The 20,408-nt window shown below is 40.6% G+C and overlaps 1 protein-coding gene across 4 annotated transcripts in view; it reads left to right on the forward strand.

Moving 5' to 3' along the window:
• LOC148867495 (putative histone-arginine methyltransferase CARM1) overlaps positions 1–10,750 on the forward strand; it is a 47,049-nt gene extending 36,299 nt beyond the window's left edge. For all 4 annotated transcript variants that reach the window (XM_088978747.1, XM_088978748.1, XM_088978749.1 and 1 more), the window contains exon 15: positions 10,430–10,750. In XM_088978747.1, coding sequence (XP_088834873.1) covers positions 10,430–10,486 — 57 coding nt within the window. In that variant the 3' untranslated portion in view covers positions 10,487–10,750. The remainder of the gene's footprint in view (positions 1–10,429) is intronic.
• Positions 10,751–20,408: the final 9,658 nt, after the last annotated feature.

Genomic DNA, 20,408 nt, shown 5'->3' on the forward strand with positions numbered 1-20,408 from the left:
AAGCTCACTTAAAGATCTTTTTCCTGACCTCTATACTTTGTCAAATTTTAAAGGGGAAATTGTATGTAGTTTGGGAACTCTTGGTCCAAATGGGGTCAATTGGAATCCGGGTTTCAGACAGGGCCTCAGGGAAAATGAACGTGACTCTTTGTGACTCTTCAGTTCAGTTGATAGATCTAATAGGACAAGTTCACTTGGACCCATCCTTGGAAGATTCCAGAATATGGAAAGGCTCTTTAGATGGCCTCTTCTTGTGTTTTTCCTTTTTTAGTGTTCTTGCTTCACCTAGCATCCCAGTTGGGGATTTCCCTGTGAAAGAAATTTGGAGTAAGCCTATCCTCCAAAAAATTCAAGCTTTCTGTTGGGAATTTTCCTTGACAAGGTAAATACTTGTGATATGTTACAGAGAAGAAGGCCTTTTGCTTGCCTTTCTCCCCACATGTGCTCCCTTTGTAAGGCAAGTGGTGAGTCCCTAGCACATCTATTATTATCTTGTTCCTCTGTGCATCACATTTGGGAATTTTTTTGCACTCTCTTTGGTTGCAGGTGGGTTTCCCCTCAAGATGTGGTAGGACTTTTCAACCGAGACTTCTTGAGCCGACCAAAGAAAAGAGAGAAGGTTATGTGGAAAGCTATGAAGGCAACTATTTGTTAGGTGATTTGGGAAGAAAGGAATAACAAAATATTCTTGGAGAAGAGTAGAACAATGGAGGAGGTAATCAACACCATTAAAGTTAAAGTAGCTCATTGGGTAAAATCTTTGCATTATCTTTCAAGACTTTTAGTCACAAACATTCTAAGATCTTGGACAAAAGTAGCACAATCCTCAAGAGTGAAAGAGAAAGTAAGGATGGAATGGAAACCTCCAGAAGGCAACATGATTAAATTGAATTTTGATGGAAGCTCTCTTGGAAATCCGGGACTGTAAGGTATTGGAGGAGTAATCAGAAATTCTGAAAGGAGAACATTAGTATTGTTCTCTGGACCGGTTGGCATTGGCAACTCTCTAAAAGCTGAGTTAATGGCATTGCTACAAGGGCTAAAGATAGCTAAGCAGCTAGGACTGAGGCATATTGAGGTTGAAGGGGATTCAAGGTGATCATCTCTTGGGCTAAAAACAATAGAAGTACTCCGTGTGGGCTTTCAAACAAGTGATAAGGGAAGTTGAAAATGTTGCAAAGGAGGTAGAGGCTGAATTCAAATGGGTTAAGAGTGCAAATGGGCTAGCTGATTATCTTGCTAAACAAGGGGCTTTGAGGCAACGATTGTTTTGGGCTGCAATGTAAAGTGGGACAGAAATATGTACTAGTGTGTGAGCATTAATCCCCCATACACAAAGCTGTAAAACTTTAATCTAACCCTAAATACAAATAAAGCTCTCTTTTTCTGATAAAAAAAAAATGTGGAAGCATATATGAATTCCAAGTGGAAGCATAGGCACATTAATGTATTCAGTGACATGTGTGCCATGTGGCATCCATGTAACATTACCTTACCTTAAGATGCCACATGGCGTCTTTATGCATGTGGCATCCATGTATCACTGCCTTACCTTCAGATGCCACATGGCATCTTTATATCTTGCCATGTAGCATCCACATGTTATTGACCCAACATTCATATGCCATGTGGCAGCATATATTATCATTGACATCCATCTATTCTGCCAACATGAAATATATTATAATTGACATCAAATGTCACGTGACATCCATGTATGCTACAACATGGCACCCACATGGCATTGACCCCATATTTAGATGCCACATGACATTCACATGTTATTGACATGTGTTTGTGCCATGTGGCATCCATATATGATGCCATGTGGTATTCACACACACACACACAAAAAAAAAAACATATTGTTGTATCTAAACACCAATATTTACTTTTACTTAGAAAAACATGTTTTGGAAAAATTTTCATCCAAATGGTTTTCAAAGTTTAAGTACCAACATTTGCTTTTGCCATGTGCTTTGTACGTTGGTACTCTTAAAAGTAAAAGTGCGAATTACCACCAAATAAGGCCAAAGCTTTTATTATTGCTTACAAAATATTTAAAATTTAGTCAATATAGATTCAAGTTATGTAGGATATCCTTTTCAACCCCATGGTTTCTTTGAGGTGTCTCTTGGTAAAGGATTTTAGTTGTACCTAAGGTTCAAAATTTTGATACAGCCCAATACACTGGTAGGGCCGTATTGGACTGTATCGGGGCTCACTCCCCTATTTTTTTAGTTTTTTTTTTAAATCCGGTTCGGAGGGGTTGGTTTAAGGGCTGTCTACCCCCTGAACCGGGTTAAACCCTAAAACACCTCCTGCAGGGGCGTATCGGGAATCCCCCGATACATCCGATATGGCCCCGTTACATATCAAAATTTTGAATCTTGGTTGTACTATCATTTCTACCCATTGTTAAATTTGCAGTGCATGTACTTTGTCTTATTCTCACATTTTTCTGAGGTGTCTCTTGAGTTTAAAGCATTTCTTTATAATTTTGTCTTTGCAATGTGCATTTATCTCTACTCTAGGCTTTTCAATTAGTACTATTTTGTCAATAAACAACATTAGGCACAATAACCAGCATGTAAACTTAATAGAATTGAATTCAGTCAAAGCGGGCCACCTCTCTTATGCTGATGTGGCGAATGGATTAGAAGGATGGGGCAGTCAAAACGTATGCTATGAATCGGTGTTGGGTGGGCCAAATACTATATCGAGCGGTAATGTAAAGTACCCTTGTGCGGGCCACTTTTCATCTGCTGATGTGGCGAAGAAGTTTAAAGGACAGAATAGGCGAAATGCATGGTTCGAGCTGCTTAAAATGATGGGCGGGTCGACCATTAAACCGAGAGGCATTTTAAGTGACCCACGTGATAACTTAAAGCCTGACGTGGGTCGGGGCAAGGGTTTGGAACAGGTAGCAATGGTAGATCGAAAATTCTGTCTATCATTTTCATTCGCGAGTTTTGTTGATGAGAAGTTGCAGCGGCGGAGAGAAGGAAAACAGGGTGGTCTGCAATGGATGCCTTGCAGAAATCTAGAGAATTGTAGCTCAATGCAATGTTTCCTAGAGAAACCGAATCCATGGTATACAAGAGAAAGAAACGAAGAAAGGGAGGGTGCGATGTGGATGAGATGGGTTTGTTGAACTGTGCGTATTTTTTTCAGGGGGACTTGGAGGAGAAACGGATGTCTAGTCCAGACGGCCAAGAAGTTCTGGTAGGTGGTGGAAGCAAGCTTGGGTCTTGTGAAACAAATGGGGATAAAGAGAGTAGTCAGAATAACCCACTCCCAATATTACAGATTGTACAGGGCACAAAAGAAGGGGATAATCGGGAGAACCTGAGGTAGAGCAGGAATATACTGATAAGGGGTGAATCAAGGGTAGAGAGGAGAGTTAGCCATGTTGTCCAAAGGACAAAAACTCTTCCCAACCAACTCAGGGAGACAGTTATAGACCAATCCTCTGAACAAGGAAGGAAGGCTGGGTATAATGTCCTGTGTACTTTCCTAACTTGCCAATCAAACCCAGGTAATCATGTGAATTCTTTTTGTGCAACTAATGTTACTTCTGCGTCTTTAGTGCCAGATTCTGCTCCCTTTCCAAGTCCAACGGATCGTGAATGTGTAGCTAGCCAAGATGGTGGGTCTTATAAAGTTATGGAGAAGGGATTGATGGGTTGTGAGGAAATGATGGAAGGAAGATATAGGAATGTGAAAGTATGGGAAATTATTGAAAAAATATTCAGTGAAGTTGAACAGAACATGATGAGGAGGAAGGATTTATAGGAGAGAACATGGGAGGGATTAGTTTAGAGGGGAGAAGGAGAGGTGGGGAGAAATGGAGAGGAATATATAGAGAGAACAATAGTGGAGGGATCTAACAGAGAAGACCTGATAGCAGACTTTGTGGGGAAGCTAGGATGTAGAATGGAAGATTTAAATGGGTTGAAGAGTGGCCTATAAAAGAAGAAGAAGGAATTCAAAATAAAGAAAAGAAAATTGAGTGAAGTTGAGAGACTGAAAAGAGATGTGGAAGGTGATAAGAGTTTAGGGGTAAAAGGAGATAAAAGGAAAGGGGGGAAGTAATGGTGAGTTGAAGTAGGGAGCTAAGGAAGGAGTGAATATGAAGATAGTTGGAATGTGAGGGGCATAGGAAGTGCGAGGAAATGAGCTACGATTAAAGAGGTACTAAAGAGGTTTGACCCAGACATTGTTTTAATGCAGGAATCCAAGAGAATGGAGTTTAATGGTAGTTGGGCAAAGAGTGTTTGGAAAGCTAGAGGAATTAGCTGGGTGGCTACTCTCTCTTGAGGTGCTTCAGGGGGCATAGTGACTGTGGAAGAGGGATACAATTGAAGGATTGGAGGAACTAATTAGAAATTACTCAGTATCACCGAAGTTCAAGCAACAAGAGGATGGGTTTGTGTGGGTGCTCACAAATGTTTATGGACCAAATGACTATAGAGAGAGAAAGGAATTATGGGAGGAGATGGTTGATATTAGAGGGCTATGGGATGGTCCTTGGTGTGTGGGTGGGGACTTTAATGTGATTAGATTCATGGAGAAAAACATTAATACTAATCAAAGGGTGACAACTAGTATGAGGAAGTTTAATTGGTTTGTGGATACATTTCAACTTAGAAAGATACCTTTAGCCCACAGAACATTCACTTGGTCAAATCTCCAATTGAATCCCATTTGCTCCAAGTTATATAGGTTCTTGTTCTCTTTGGACTGGGAAGAACATTGGGGGAACTTAGATTCTAGAGCTTTTCCAAGATTGACCTTTGACCACTGGCCTATAGTGATTAGCAAGGTGCAAAGGTGGAGTGGTGGACCCTCCCCTTTTAGGATTGAAAATATGTGGTTATCTCATTCTGGTTTCACTGAAAGAGTAAGGGAATGGTGGAATGAGTGTAATCAGGGGTGAAATGGGAAGGGATGAGGTTCCATAAGAAATTACAATTTCTGAAAGCAAAGATCAAGGAATGGAATCAATTGGAGTTTGGAAGGCTTGAAGAAAGAAAGAGAACTTTGATGGACATACTTGAGAGCTTAGATGAGAAAGAAGAAAGGGGAGATTTTGGAGAGGTAGACAAGGAACAAAGAAGAGGTTTGAGAAGACAATTAGAGGACTGCCTACATAAGGAGGAAATAAGTTGGAGGCAGAAATCTAGATGTAAATGGTTGCAAGAGGGAGATAGGAATACTGGGTTCTTTCATTCTTTGGCTAATGGGAGGAAGAGGAGAAATTCTATTTCCAAATTGGAGGTGGATGGAGCTGAGTTAACACAACAAGAGGAGATTACAGGGGCCCTTGTAGGACATTTTAAATCTATTCTAAGAAGGCCTGTGAATAGGGGGTGTGGTTAGTAGGTTTGGACTGGCCAGATGTAGGGGTTGTATAACAGGAGGAGGTTGGAAAGAAGGTTTGAGTTGGAAGAAATTAAGGAGGCTATATTCTCTATGGATATAACAAAATCTCCAGGTTTGAATAGTTTCACAATGGCTTTTTATCAAGACTGCTGGGATTCATTGAAAGGTGATCTGTTGATGGTGTTTGAGGAATTTCACAGGAGAGGAGTGGTTAACCGGGGTGTGAACTCCACCTTTCTAGCTTTGGTTCTGAAAAGGAAAGATACATCCCATCCAGAGGATTTCAGGCCAATCAGTTTGGTAAATAGCTTGTACAAAATCCTTGCAAAGGTTTTGTCTCTGAGATTGAAGGAAGTATTGCCTGATATCATTACACCAAATCAATGAGCCTTTGTGAGTGGAAGACAAATTACATATCAAATCCTAATTGCGAATGAGAGTGTTGAAAATGTCATAAAGGATGGAAAGAAGGGTGTGTTATGTAAGTTGGATCTGGAAAAGGCATATGATTTGGTAGATTGGGATTTTTTAAGGAGAGTTCTGATCAATTTGGGATTTGGGGCTAGATGGTGCAAATGGATTATGGGCTGTGTTCGGAATCGTCATTATTCTATACTTGTGAATGGGACAGTGGTAGATTTCTTTCCAGCGATTAGGGGTATAAGACAAGGGGATCCCCTTATCTCCATTCATGTTCACTTTGATTGCTGATGTTCCGGGGAGATTGATTTATAAAGCAGGCTCTAGGGGTCTCATTTGAGGATGGAGAGTTGGAAGGGAAGAAACCACCCTTACCCATCTACAGTTTGCAGACGACACAATTCTGTTTTGTGAAGGGGGGAAACTTGGAATATATTAGGAACATGAAATTGGTGATATTACTTTTTGAACAAATGTCAAGCTTGAAGGTGAACTTTGACAAGAGTTGTTTTGTGGGTGTGAACTTGGAGGAGGGAGAGATTAGGGAGAGTGCAGAAGAGCTAGGGTGTGAGGTTTCAGGATGGCCTTTGAATTACTTGGGGTTACCTTTGGGCGATAATCCAAGGAGGGAGAGTTTTTGGAATCCGGTGGTGGAAAGATTTGAGAAGAGTTTTGTCTCTTGGAAAAAGAATTACCTCTCTCTTGGAGGTAAGATGACACTGATTAAGGCTACTCTAGCAAATTTACCCATTTATTTTCTTTTAGTGTTTAAAATCCCAGTAAAGGTTGCTAACAGATTGGAAAAGATGACGAGAGACTTCCTTTGGGAGCCGGGTGAGGAGAAGAGGGACCATAGGGTAAGTTGGAAGGTGGTAATCAGGAGTAAAAACAGTGGTGGGTTAGGGCTTGGAAATATTAGAGAAAGGAATTTAGCTCTTCTAGGGAAATGGTTGTGGAGATTCCCACTAGAGAAGGAGAAATTATGGGCTGAAATAGTGGTAAGCATTCATGGCTGGAACTTAACAGATGGGATGCTGGAATCCGTGCTAGGACCATAAGCGCTTTGCCTTGGAAAGCCATTCATGATCTTTTACCAACCTTTTCCCCTTTTATCAGGTATGATTTGAATTCAGGTACTTCCATAAAATTCTGGGAACAAACTTGGGTGGGGAATGCCTCTCTAAAGGACCAGTTCCCTTCTTTGTATGCCCTATCTGTTTTGAAGAATGAGCCAGTTTCTTCTTTCCTTACCCCCTCCTCTAGTTCCGGGTTTGGTTGGAATCTGGGTCTACGAAGAGCTGTGAGAGATTCAGACCTTGACAGTATTTGGAGTCTCCTCCAACTTCTTGATGATGTTTTCTTAGGCCCTGCTGCTAAGGAAGACTCTAGAATCTGGATTTCCACCCCTATTGGCTCCTTTTCCTACGCCTCATTCTTTAAAGTATTAACCCAATCCACCAGTCCTGTAACCCATCCCCCTTTCCCTGTTAATGAGGTTTGGTGCAGGCCAATTCCTCCCAGGATTGGTAGTTTTTGTTGGGAAGCCTTTCTGGAAAGAATCAGCACTAGTGATTTGCTCCAAAAGAAACCCAATACCTATTTGTCCCCTCATTGGTGTGTTCTTTGTAAAGTTGATGGGGAAACTGGTTTTCATCTACTGCTGTCTTGCCAATTTGCAAAATCTATTTGGGAGTGGGCTCTCTCTTTGTTTGGGTGTACTTGGAATCATCCATCAAACTTGCAAAGTCTTTTCGCTCCTTTTTTCAGGTGGCATATGAAAAGGGAAGAACGCCGTGGAGAGGACTGAGGGCAGCAGTCTGTTGGTCCCTATGGGAAGAAAGAAATTCCAGGATTTTCTCGAAAGCAGAGAGAAGTGCTGAAGATCCAAGGGCTTTGATCCATATAAGGGCTGTACATTGGATTAAATCCCTAGAACTATTCAAAGATTATACAGTGGATGATATGCTGAGAAAGTGGGGTGAGGTTGCTAGCTGTACCCGGACTAAGACAGTAACGAGTGTCTTGGACTCCCCCACCTGCGGGTTTCATAAAACTAAACTTTGATGGTAGTAACAAAAGGAACCCTAGATCTTTAGGGGTTGGGGGTGTTTTCAGGGATGAGAATGGGGTTGTTTCCGCCATGTACTCAAGCCAAATTGGAGTGGGTGACTCTCTTGGAGCTGAGATCCAAGCAGTTATGGTTGGAGTTCAGAAAGGAGACCGGATCTGCTCCTCACACCTGGCGCCTCACATGCACATCCTACCATGCATTGAGAATATCTTCCGTACTTATTAATTATTATTCACGGGAGATGTTCCCAATGCATGGTGGATGTGCATGCGAGGCGCCCATTTGTGAGGAGCAGATCCCGTCTCTTCAGAAAGCTAGGGAGATGGATATCAGGAAATTCATAATTGAAGGGGATTTGGAGGTGGTGGTAGGTTGGCTGAATAAAGATGACAGTGGTTTATGGAGTTGTAGCAATGTGAGGAGGAAATTCAGATGGCTGACTCGAGAAATGGAAGTTAAATTTAGATGGGTTAAAAGATCAGCTAACTCTTTTGCTGATGGATTAGCTAAACAAGGGGTGGGCAGGGCTTCAATGTTCTGGGCACAGATGTAATTTAATTTTTCTTTTTTCATTTTTCTCTCTCTTGCTTCATTTCTTGGGGATCAAGCTACTTTTGGAAGATAAGAAAGTTTGTCTTCCTCTTTGTAATTCTATTGTGATAATTAATGAATTGTGTTATTGATAAAAAAACCAGCATGTGAACTTGTTCTATTACTAGTGTAGGTGTAACAATACACATGCAGAAAGAATCCCAGCAAGAGATTGAAGGTGGTAACTGATAACAATAACCAAGCTGGAATAGATGCTTAGTCTACGGATTACAACCCAAAAATAGTTCCTTTTGATATATGCTGAAAATCAATGTAATAATTCTTAAATTGATTGAAAAGTAGACTTATATACTCAAACCTATACCAATAAACAAGTCATTAAAACCATCAAAACAGGATTGCATAGTTTGATGGGCAGAGTTACCCATAGATTCACATGGGTAACTGAAAACTGCAAGACATAAGTTGACTGAAAACTGAAAAGTTCCAATCTGCGAACAACCCATCACTACCTTGGACGTTTCTTGCATTTGTTTGTGATGACCTGAATGTTCTTGATTAATGCTACTGCCTAACCCAAAAACAAGACTACCTTCACTACCGTTTTCATCTTCAAGATTACCTTCCAGTATGTATAAAGGTTTCAATAGGTCATCTGGAATCTTCAAATGGGTCACTACTTACTCTTGTCACTGCAATGCTTGTGAGAAGTCTTCAATTATATGCCTCATCTCAAACATCTCAGCTTTCTGGAACTGAATTACTCTGCCTTCATGACCTCCAAACATAGTTCACAAGGCTAAGCAATAGGGGGACACCCAAGGTTCAAAGTACCAATACGTATCGGCCTGTATCGACCGATACTTTCATAAAAAAGTATAAACTTTATATTAGAGTCTAAAAAACAACATATACATGAGAAGAAGAATATATTGATTGGACATAATTAAGTTCTTTGCTTATTGGGTCAGGCTTTGATGTCTTTGAGGGTTAAATACACCAACATGTGTGTTGATTGAACCCTAACAAATAAGAAAATGATAAAAAAGTGAATATTTTAGTTCAATAATTAGAAAATAATAAAAATTGAATATTTTAGTTTGATGATAAGAAAATAATTTAAAACTAGAATATAAACCCACAATGAATAAGCAAGGAATAATCCCCTTACTAATGTTGTTTATTCATTCATCATAATAAAAAATATTTTTAGAATATAATTAAAATTATAAAATCATTTTTATGGGGATTAAGAAATGAAGAAGTCAAAGGTGGCTCATAGAATCCGGAATGCAAAATGTTTAACATCACATTAGCTAATTGAAATAATGCAATTGGGAAAGAAATGAATAAATCAAAAGATTGACATGATATGCTTTTTAAAACATTTAGTTTACAATAGGCTGTTATTCTATGTATTTTATTTTGAGCTAATAGGCTTTTTAAAACATTTATTTTAAAATTAAAGTTTGAAATTATTAAATTAATATTATTTTTAATACTTCCTTTATATATTTTGAATTTTTTACATTTTTGCATTTTTTTTGAAATTTGTGCCTTGTGCCTTGCACCTCGGGCACAAAATGGCCTTTGCACGTTTTTTTTGCGTTGCACTCTTGAAACACTGCCTCATCTAAAATTTCCCAAAAAGCCGAACTGACGGATGGGGGTTTAAGCCGAGATCGGATTCAGTGCTCACACCGTTCACAGGTGTGAGCATGGTCTTATGAGGGCCACATCCGATTTCGTTTAAGCCTTATCTGTGATCTTGCTAGAAGCTGTAATTTGGCAATTTGGCATATTAAAGGTGTTTTTCATACACAAGTGGATTGTCACCGTTGCCTCTGCATCACTATTCATCAGCATTTCCTGATTTTGTTTCATATACGATGGTTTTCATGATTTTCCGTAAGTTCTTGGCAGTATAAATTGCTCAAATAGTAGATATACGTGATTTCTATTATGATTGCTCAAGGCTGGAATCATGTCTACCCTTCACAGGATATACCCATTGAGTCTCAGGAAGCGGACCTTGCGGTTGAAGTCGAACTGGCTTAGCGCTGCCATCAGAGGTTTAAGCTTGGGAGGCTGGTATTGCTTCTGTTTCAGAGCCGGTCATATTTGTAATGTATACTTGCTTTCTCCCTCGGGCGTATAATTCCCGCGCTCTGGGTCTGGTTATCCCTCAAAATGGTGGCTGCCCTTGTAAATTATATATAATTCTTTTTATGGTTGTTGTTGGGTGGGTGCTGGATGTTTCAATTCATTGTCATAATGAAACTCAAACCAAATAATTAATCAGTTATGAACCAACTTTCTCCATTTCCTATGTTATTTGCCACCCGAAGCTGTAGTTGTTGCAAAATAGGTACAAAGATGAGTTGATGTTGGTAAGATCATGTTTTAGTTTTCCCAAATGGAATAACATAATTATATTGAGGGTAAAAGACTTAAGGGTCCTTGGTTCACAGTGGGAATCAGAATGGTCGATTTCCTTAAATTGGGGGAAAATGGGAATGAGATTCTAATTCCGCCCAATTAAACAGTTGGAATTGAAATAGTTCATTCCGATTCCAGACCCCTATTCCTCCTGCAAACTAATTGGGCCTGAACTTGATTTTTTATGTAAATGCTCCCCTCATTTTTTAAACATCCCTTCTTATTAGCTGATGTCATCACCTTCCCACTTCAAAAATTTAATAAGATCCGTATGAATGTGACATTGACATTTTTAAAATCCCAAGTTTGCCCCTTCAAGATCCTTTTGGCAATGTTTAACAACTGAAATCCAAGAAAGAGATCTGAATAGACAGGGTCATCAAGCAGGACCTGTCAATTTTGATCTTGTTTCAGCCTTTCAGGTACAATTTAGAGAAGTTAAAAGGTTTCCAAATATGTACAGAGAGAGTTGAGCATGGACGTTTAGTAATAGTCGTTGATCAAAATATTGGCATGTTATTGCCACATCAACATTTTTTCCATCATATTCATCAGTACACATTGATATTCATTTTTCCATCAACATTATGTGTACAACTGTTGGGGGAAGTTTCATTTTAACGCTTTCTCTGACGGTTGATCATTTATTCACTGTTCCATTGATGTAGTGTTTAATGCCACCTAAGTGTTCATAAACGGATTATGAAGTACTTTTCTCAATTTTAAATACAAATCAAGTACAACCATTTATTTAATAAATGAAAGTTATGCCAAACACATACATATTAGCTGCTCATCTATTTCAAAGCCATGATGTGGAAGAAATTGGAATCCTAGGAGATGACCTACCAAATTTTTGATGAATTTAATAATCTTGAAAAAACATTAAAGTTTGGATTTGTGTGGGAATCTATTCTCCAATGATCCTAAATCCATTAGGAGTGGGTGCCATTTAACACTCTTATCTTGCTTTAGCACTCAACTGCTCAAGTGGCCCCATCATATCTAGACTCCCCTATCAAGTATCGACTTGGCTGAAAAATGAGACCCACTGTTACCAAAAGACAGCACAAGAATGTGATGCATACTGCATAAACTAGCTGAATATTTGGCCATTCGAGTTTAGCTCATAGAAATAGTGTTAGGTTTGAGCTCGAGCTCAATTCGAGCTAGAGACTTGAGCTCGAGTTTGACTACAAGGTAAGATTTTTGAAAAAAAATAAAAACTATACATATAATTTTTTATTTAAATACAAAAAGTTAAGAATTATAAAGATTATTTACTATTATACATAAAAAATAAAAATATTATTATATATATAATAAAAAATATCTATTATATATATAGGTATTTATGTATATATGTATGTATGTATGTATGTATGTATGTATGTTTATAAAATAAAAATTATTTATTTATTATACTAGGCTCGCAAGCCTCATGAGCTGAGTTTCATTGGGCTCCAACTCGACTTGATTACCAAACAAGCCTATTTATCGAGCTCGAGCTCAGCTCAAAGCTCGGTTTAAACCGAGCCAAGCCAAACTCGAATAGCTCGTGGCCACCCCTACTCTTTCTCCCCTTCTGTTCATGTTTAGTAATAAAAAGAGCTGAAGCAATAGTGAATTAGGGGTGTCAATTGGACTGAATTGGGTCCAATCTGATCCAATCCAATTTGAGTCCATTATAAATGGACCAAGTCCAATCCAATCTGATTTATATTTTGGATTGACCCAATTCAACATCTGGACCGTCCAATCTGTCCAAATAGGTTTTAATTTAGATTGGTTCCAACTCAAACCTAGTCCATTGACACATGTAATCTTATCTTTTATCAGTGGACCAGATATTAGTTCAATCTGACTTAATCTATTAAGTCTGAATTGGTCTAAGTCAATATGTCTTATTGATTCATCCAATCCATCCAAATTGATTTTGATTTGGACAGAGTCCAATCTAAAACCAAGCCATTGACACCTCTACCACCACTGATTTAATTTTTGACTGTACTAGTCATTCCACTCTATTCTAGATTATCCTATCAACTTAGCTAAAAAATGAGGCCCACTTTTAGTTACTTGCCAAAAGATACAAGGCCCATTCTGTGCACTTCTCTCTCTCTCTCTCTCTCTGAACAACGTCCTTCCTTTTGCCTTCTCATTATTGCAATCTCTCTCAAAACTTCGATCTTCTGAGTTTCTTTCTAGTTTCTCTGCATAAAAAAGAGCTGAAGCGTCAATGAATTAGGGGTGACGGTTCCACCATATCTATACTCCCCCATCAACCTGGTCGAAAAATGAGGCTCACTTTCATTGAAATAGAAAAATGTGGTGTGTACCGAGGTTCTATCTCATGAAATAGAAATTAGGGATCCAATCCCCTTGAATCCTCCCATGTTGTGACACGTTGAAAAACAGTTCATCAGATAAAGAACGAATCGGCTATCTAAACAATACAGCCTGTGCTGCAAACAGGGCTCTCCTTGTGTGACAGTTCATACAAGCATCTTGTAACAGAATTGATGCCATCGCTTACAAGCATGTCATGCGGGGACTAAGGACTAAGGAGAGCCTCATTGACAGCCCAAGCTGTCAAAAGCGGACAGCCAAAACTTTCTCCACTCTTATTTAAATTAGGAATGGCAACAGAGTGGGGATCATATTTTCTGTTCTTGACCCTGATTTTGAATTAAATCCCCATCCCCGGTCTTGATCCTTGTTGAGGATAAAAGTTTCCATCCATCCCCGATCCCCAATGGAGACGGATTCCCCATGAGGATCTGAATGCCGAATCACCAAAAGTTTTTAATTAATTCAAAAATAAAGGAAAATTTTAAAATATAAATAATGTTTTAAATATATATATATATATATATATATATATATATATATATCATAAAATATATATTTTATATGAATAATATATATATGTATGTATGTATGATTGTATATAATTGGGGTCAGAGTGGGGCAAGGACTTCATTCCCCATTCCCAACCCTGACCAGTGATCCCTATTAGTCTCCATCCCTAACCCCATCAGGTTGGGGAGATTGAGTACCTGGCAGGGATGGGAAAATTACCATCCGTAATCCAAATGGAAAGAAAATCAATTGAAAATATCAAAATATGATTAAAACAAAGGGTAAAATAGAAAAATATCCTCTGAAGTTATATCAATCATAATAACTTCCCATGAGGTTTCACTTTAACAAAAACATGTAGTTACCTCCCTTCCATGTCCTAGTAATGTGTACTTCAAGGTTACAAAATTAACTTTACAACTTATTTGGGCATCTTTCAATATAATTCAAAATGTCAGAATTGCCCTTCGAGACTTGACTCTAAAATTTTTATAGAGTAAAATTATTTTATTCTTTTCAAATTGACTTGGGGATTTTTTTTATTTAAAAATGAAATGTTCTTTTGGGTGTATTTTAGTAAAATTCCACCTAAATCGATAGATATAAAGGTAAAACGGGTAATTTTGAGAAAAAAAACTAATGCAATAGACCAACATTTTCTGTCCAAGACAATGACGAAGGGAGGTAGCTGCAGGTTTTTTCAATGCTATGGGAGAGGTTTTTGTGAAAGAGAAAACTTGGGGGAGATTTTTATGATTGTCAGAAACCTGAGGAGAGGTTTTTATATTTTACCCTTAAAACAAATAGGTTTCAAATGTGATACCTGAAAAACTTGTAACCAAACAACTAATATCATAAAGTTGGTAACCAATCAATTGGTATTTATCAAAATTGGGAGGGTTTTTGATTGATCAAAGATCTACTATCATGTGTTTTTGGTGGCGTAGATTTTCCCAAAGGGTTCTACTATAATACCAGAGTATGGCAAAAATTTGTAACCAAACAATCAATATCATAAAAATCAAAACCAATCAGGTGGCATTTATCAAAAGTCACTTAAGGTTTTGATTAGTAAAATCTCTGAATGCAACGTATCGTTTTTATTTGATTTGAGTTCTATCAAAAGGTTAACGCATTAAAATTGAGCAGAAATGTTGTTAGTTATTTGAACTTCCTAAAGTTCGCTATGATATGGTTTTAGCATAGTATTAAAACCTGATGAGGGCAGATTTGGCCCTCCACTAACATCGTGACATGTGGCATCTCAGAATAGTTGGATGATACCCTGTCACCATGTAAGCGATGATTTGCCTTGGCTGAAATCTGACCTGGCAACCTACCTCCGCCAACCTGTCGAGTTACCTCCACTGACTAATTGGATTCCTAGTTGGCAACCTCATTTACAACTTGGGCACCTCAATAAGGTGGCTAGGAACACCTTGTCCAGGGCTAACCAGTGGTACTTTATCGTTACTGGTCCAAGTGACCTCGGCACAAGGAGCGACCTCCCTTGAGGACTTGTCGACTCGACTAAAGTCCAGGTGGCGACCTACGAGATGTGTTCTTCGACCTCCTCTGTGTGTGAATCCCATCACTCCCGGGTCTTCCAGAAGTCGGCTCTTGTATCGAATGTTTCAGAGGCACAAAGCTTGGTCTACATGCACCACTACCTCTGAAGACTTCAGCCCGGCCAGCCATGACCTCTCAGAAATCTCAGATGCAGTGCGTGAAGCCCATGCCAAACAATGCCTATATATAGGGCTCACCTCCAACCTCATAAGGTGCATGTGCAATTTAGTTCTCGTAGTTCTCTATCTCTCTAGCTCTTTATCTCTCTTACTTTTAGCTCTTTAAAAAATCTCCAATTTGTTGACTTAAGCATCGGAGTGCCCACCCCGAGTAAAGAAACCTAGGCACTCTAATATCATTTCTCTGCAGGTCTCCCAAAAAATTACACATCTCTCCATTATATAGCTCGACATCCAAGCTATCTTCTAGCTCGACCTTACTCATCTTGGCATCCGAGTCACATTCCAGCAAGGAATTCTCCAGCTCGATTTCAGAGTCATCAACCATCGGGGATTTGCTAGATTGTGCATTATCAATTGGCACTTTTTGTGGGAACCACAACAAAAAAGCCAAATTCTCACCTTCTTTACTCCTACTAAACTCAATGGCTTCTTCAAAAAACAACCATCCCGCTAATGTCAACAACATCGACATGCAAGTCACTAGGGGGCTGGAGCAGCCCAATGTTTAACCAGAACTGCCCTTAGTAACTATCGGGCAATTTATAGTACCATTGACCCTACCTGGTGTGCATGTAGTACCAAACCCATCTTTCCAGCTGTACCAAGTGAACGCCCCTCTCCCTACGGTTGAGTCATCAGCGGTTCCCACGGGGATTGATGCACGACAATTCTATGAACTGGTGCAGTACGTATGCAACTTGAATCTCTAGATGCGTGCTTGAGAGAAGTTTGGTGAATTCATGTTGCCACAAAATGACCAACAACAGTGGAACAATCAGCAATAGAACGATCTGAACAACTAGCAGATCGGTGACAGGCACCCCGAAGTGAGGCCGCCCCTGTAGGTCAAGCCCTTTGTGGTTCCCGTGGGAGTTGACGACTAACAGACTGTGGAGCTGCCCTGCCGACCTCAACCCATTCTATATTTGCACTCAATGGTAATCAACCCAGATGACCCTTGTCAGCTCTGTTTTGCGAGGTTGCCTCTATAGGTTGGGCCCTTCGTGGCTTCCGCAGGAGTTGGCGGCCAACGGATTGTGTAGTCACCCTTGCGGGTCGAGCCTTTTAAGGCTCTTGTGCAAGTTGGCAACTTACAGTTAGTAGAGCTGCCCCCGCAGGTCAAGCTCTCTATGACTTATCATAGGACTAGACAACCAGCATCTCCGAGAACTAATGTGGTGTAGCCGTGGCACCGACCTACCGTCCAACACTGACAACAACGCATGTATCGACAAAGCTATTACAAGGGTAGAATATGAACCACTAGCCTGGGTGAGCTTGAGCGATTTGGCCCTGATTGTCTCCTAGCTCGAACTGCGAAGCCTCACTATTGATCGAGCCCTTCATGGCTCCTGTGAGAGTTGGTAGCTAATTGAACGAGGAACTGACCTCACAGGTCAAACCTTTTATGGTTCTCATGAGAGTAGGTGACCCGCAAATAGCAGAGCCATCCCCTCAAGGTAAGCTTTCCAAGGCTCCAGTAGAAGTGGATAGTTCCAAGAGTAGGTGCGGTACATGTATGGCATTGACCCGCAAGCACATGCCCGGGAAATCCAATCCCACGTGAAGGCATAGATGCAACCACATTTAAAGCTACTACAGAACGATCATCCACTTTGGCGACCTGGTCAAATTGAGCTCTAAGGGAAAGCCATACCATTTTTTTAGCTAAGGCCCCCTCAAGCCGACCTTGAAACACGATGGCAATGGGGTATACTGATCTAAGCAGGTTGGCTCCCCATCTATCTAGCTCGTCGACCGAAAAAAAAGAGAAAAGAAGAGAAACGGAAGAAAGGGAGACTAGTTTCTTTCAGCACTGTAGTAGACATGCAAACTTGGCCGATTTGTTCACAGTCATCCTCGACCTTGGTTTTAGGCTCTGCATCGACTTTGTTGGCTACTCCTTTGAGGACTAGCGTGAGGGACATTGTGTTGTAGTCTACGTAAGTGGAGCGACCTGACAAGGCAATCACGCAGTTGGAAACCCCTCGTGAGGACAACATGACGACGAGCTTTACTCTTGAGGTATTTGGCCAAAAGCAGAACTCCTTGACGGTTGCATCCCTAGTAAGGTAGATGTCCTCAGGTGCCTGCTCCACTTCTCCTCAAGCAGATGAGTTTGCTCCTATGCCCTGATAATCAAGACTGCAAAGTCCTGCATAAGGCTGCATTTAACCCTTAAGACTTCTGACTTGGGGAGCGAAATGGACCAACATCTACGAGCTCATCGAACTAGTCATTTCGGGCCAAAGGACATGCAACAAGCTACTCCCTTCACCAAGCTAACCTTAGCTCGAGAGAAGGGGGAAATTGATGTGGTATCTCAGAACAGCTAGACGACACCTTGACACCACATAGGTGATGATTTTCCTTAACTGAAATCCGACCTAGCAACCTACCTCCGCCGACTTGTCGACTTACCTCCACCGACTAACTGGAGTCCTAACTAGCGACCTCATTTACAACTTGGGCACCTCGGTAACGCGGCTAGGAACACCTTGCCCAGGGCCGACCTGTGGTACCTCGCTGTTACTGGTCTAAGTGACATTGGTGCAAGGAGCGACTTCCCTTGAGAACTTGTCTACTTGACTGAGGTCCAGGTGGTGACTTGCGAGACGTGTTCGCCGACCTCCTCCGTGTGTGAATCCCATCACTCCCATGTCTTCCAAAAGTTAGCTCCTGCATTGAATGTTTCGAAGGCACAAAGCATGGTCTACGTGCGCCACTACCTCCGAAGACTTTGGCCCAGTCAGCCACAACCTCCCAGAGATCTCGGACGCTGTGCGTGAAGCCCACACAAAACAATGCCTATATATAGGCCTCACCTCCAACCTCATAAGGTTCATGTGCAATTTAGTTCTCACATCTCTCTAGCTCTCTAGCTCTCTATTCCTCTTAATTTTAGCTCTCTCAAAAATCTCCAATTCGTTCACTTAAGCATTGGAGTGCCCACTCCGGGTAAAGAAACCCAAGCACTTAAATATTATTTCACTGTAGGTCTCCTAGAAAATTACACAACTCTCCATTATATAGCTCGACATACTAGTTATCTTCTAGCTTGGCCTTACCGTTCAAGGTTGAACAGTATATATGTGTGTGTGTGTGTGTGTGTATTTTATCAATAAATAATGTATCATTATGTTCTAACATGTAATATATGTATTGTCTATATTTAATTTATGTTTTTAATTTTTTTATTTGTAAAAAATAAAAAATTATGATTTAAGACAAAAAGTTTTTTTTTTTGCAAAAATAGTGGGGCCTTAGAAGTTGGAATGCATAGATCTCAAAAAGTTACCCAAAATCAAACATGAAAAAAAAAAGGCCACCACAATTGGACATCGGAGTGCGAAGTTATGGTCTTCCAAAGTTTGCATACACATTTAATGTGCAACCCGTGACCTGATCACTGGGTCAAACAGGGTCGGACGATTTTTTTACCAAGCCAATGGTTTTTGACTATTCTCCAGGTTTTACTAAAATCAAATTCAAAATCTTGGCCGAATGACGCTTTAAACGGTTCAACCAATCATGTCAATAGCGGGTTGAAAACACTAACTAAGATGGTGTTTGGAAGCATGGACATTTTTTGGGACTGATTTTCAAGAAAAACGTCCATGCTTCCAAGACCCGTTTTTCACAAAAAAAAAATGCCTTGATTTTGTTTGGGAGTGTTTCTGGCATGTAGGCAGTGAGCAACACTATGCTATTTGGTAAGATGATTTTCATCACCATTTTTCATGTATGTATTGATAGGTAAGCACCACATAGGATACACGTAATCACCAATCAGTCAACCGTTGGGGGCAACAGTTCACCACTACCGGGTTGGTGATCAAGCTCAGGTAATGGACCTCCCTGATGAAGTCTGTGGCGAGGAGCTTCCCAACCTCCTTATCGATTACCCTCCACTGATTTGGGGTGAGGTTGCATTTTCTTTGTCTTATTGGCCTGACTAGAGGGTCCACATTAAGTTTGTGAGTTATTATTTTAGGGTCGATTCCGAGCATCTCTGCCGCGGACCAAGCAAAAATGTCTAGATTTTTGATTAAGAAACTTACAAGTTGAGTTCGGAGTGGTTCGCTAACCAAGGTTCCGATCTAAAGAGTTTTGGTCAGCTCGGTCTCGGAAACCGGTATGTAGATCGTTTCTTTTGTCGAGGCAACTCGCTCCTCTATATGCTCCGCTGGTTGTTCGAGCTCAATGTCCTCCGCTAGCTTTGCCTTTCCTTTCAGGGCGGCCACATAGCACTTACGGGATTCGAGCTGGTTACCTCGCACGACCCCCACATTGTAATCGATTGGGAACTTCATCACTAAGTAATAGGTGGACACTATAGCACGTAGAACGTGTGTGATAGGCCGACTTATGATCGTGATGTAGGGGGATGGAGTCGTGACCACCAAAAAAGTGTGCTCGAATCGCTCGATGTTCGGCCACGTGCTTGCCTCTACTGGTATTGTGACCTGGCCGAGGGGTCTGACCTCTTCTCCATTGAACCCTACCAAGGGTGTGTTTGCTAGCTTCAGGTCGCTCCGCTGTAACTGCAGTTTATCGAAGGTCTCCTTGAAGAGGATGTCCGCCGAGCTGCCCGAGTCCACTAGAATTCGCTTCACTTCGAAGTCGTTGATTTTAAGTTTCACGACTAAGGCTTCATCATGTGGATACTGAATCCCACGCGCATTGTTCTCGATGAAGTAGATGGGTTCTTTGAGTCGAGGTTGCTTTGGCGGGTTTTTGCCTTCGTTCTCCAATTCACGAACCGATGTCCTCTCTGCTATTGATGTGCACCCCGCAATGATGGACCCGTCGATGATCATATTGATTACACCGCAGACTAGTCTCTCCTTTGGTAATTGCTAAGATAGCTGCTCGTTTTGCCTGCTAGTCTTGAGGGCATTGCTTCTTTGGTCTCCCTGACGATCTCC

Source organism: Nelumbo lutea, chromosome 3, assembly GCF_056320005.1.
Source record: "Nelumbo lutea isolate HS-2025 chromosome 3, American lotus-T2T, whole genome shotgun sequence".
Taxonomy (NCBI): Eukaryota; Viridiplantae; Streptophyta; class Magnoliopsida; order Proteales; family Nelumbonaceae; genus Nelumbo; species Nelumbo lutea.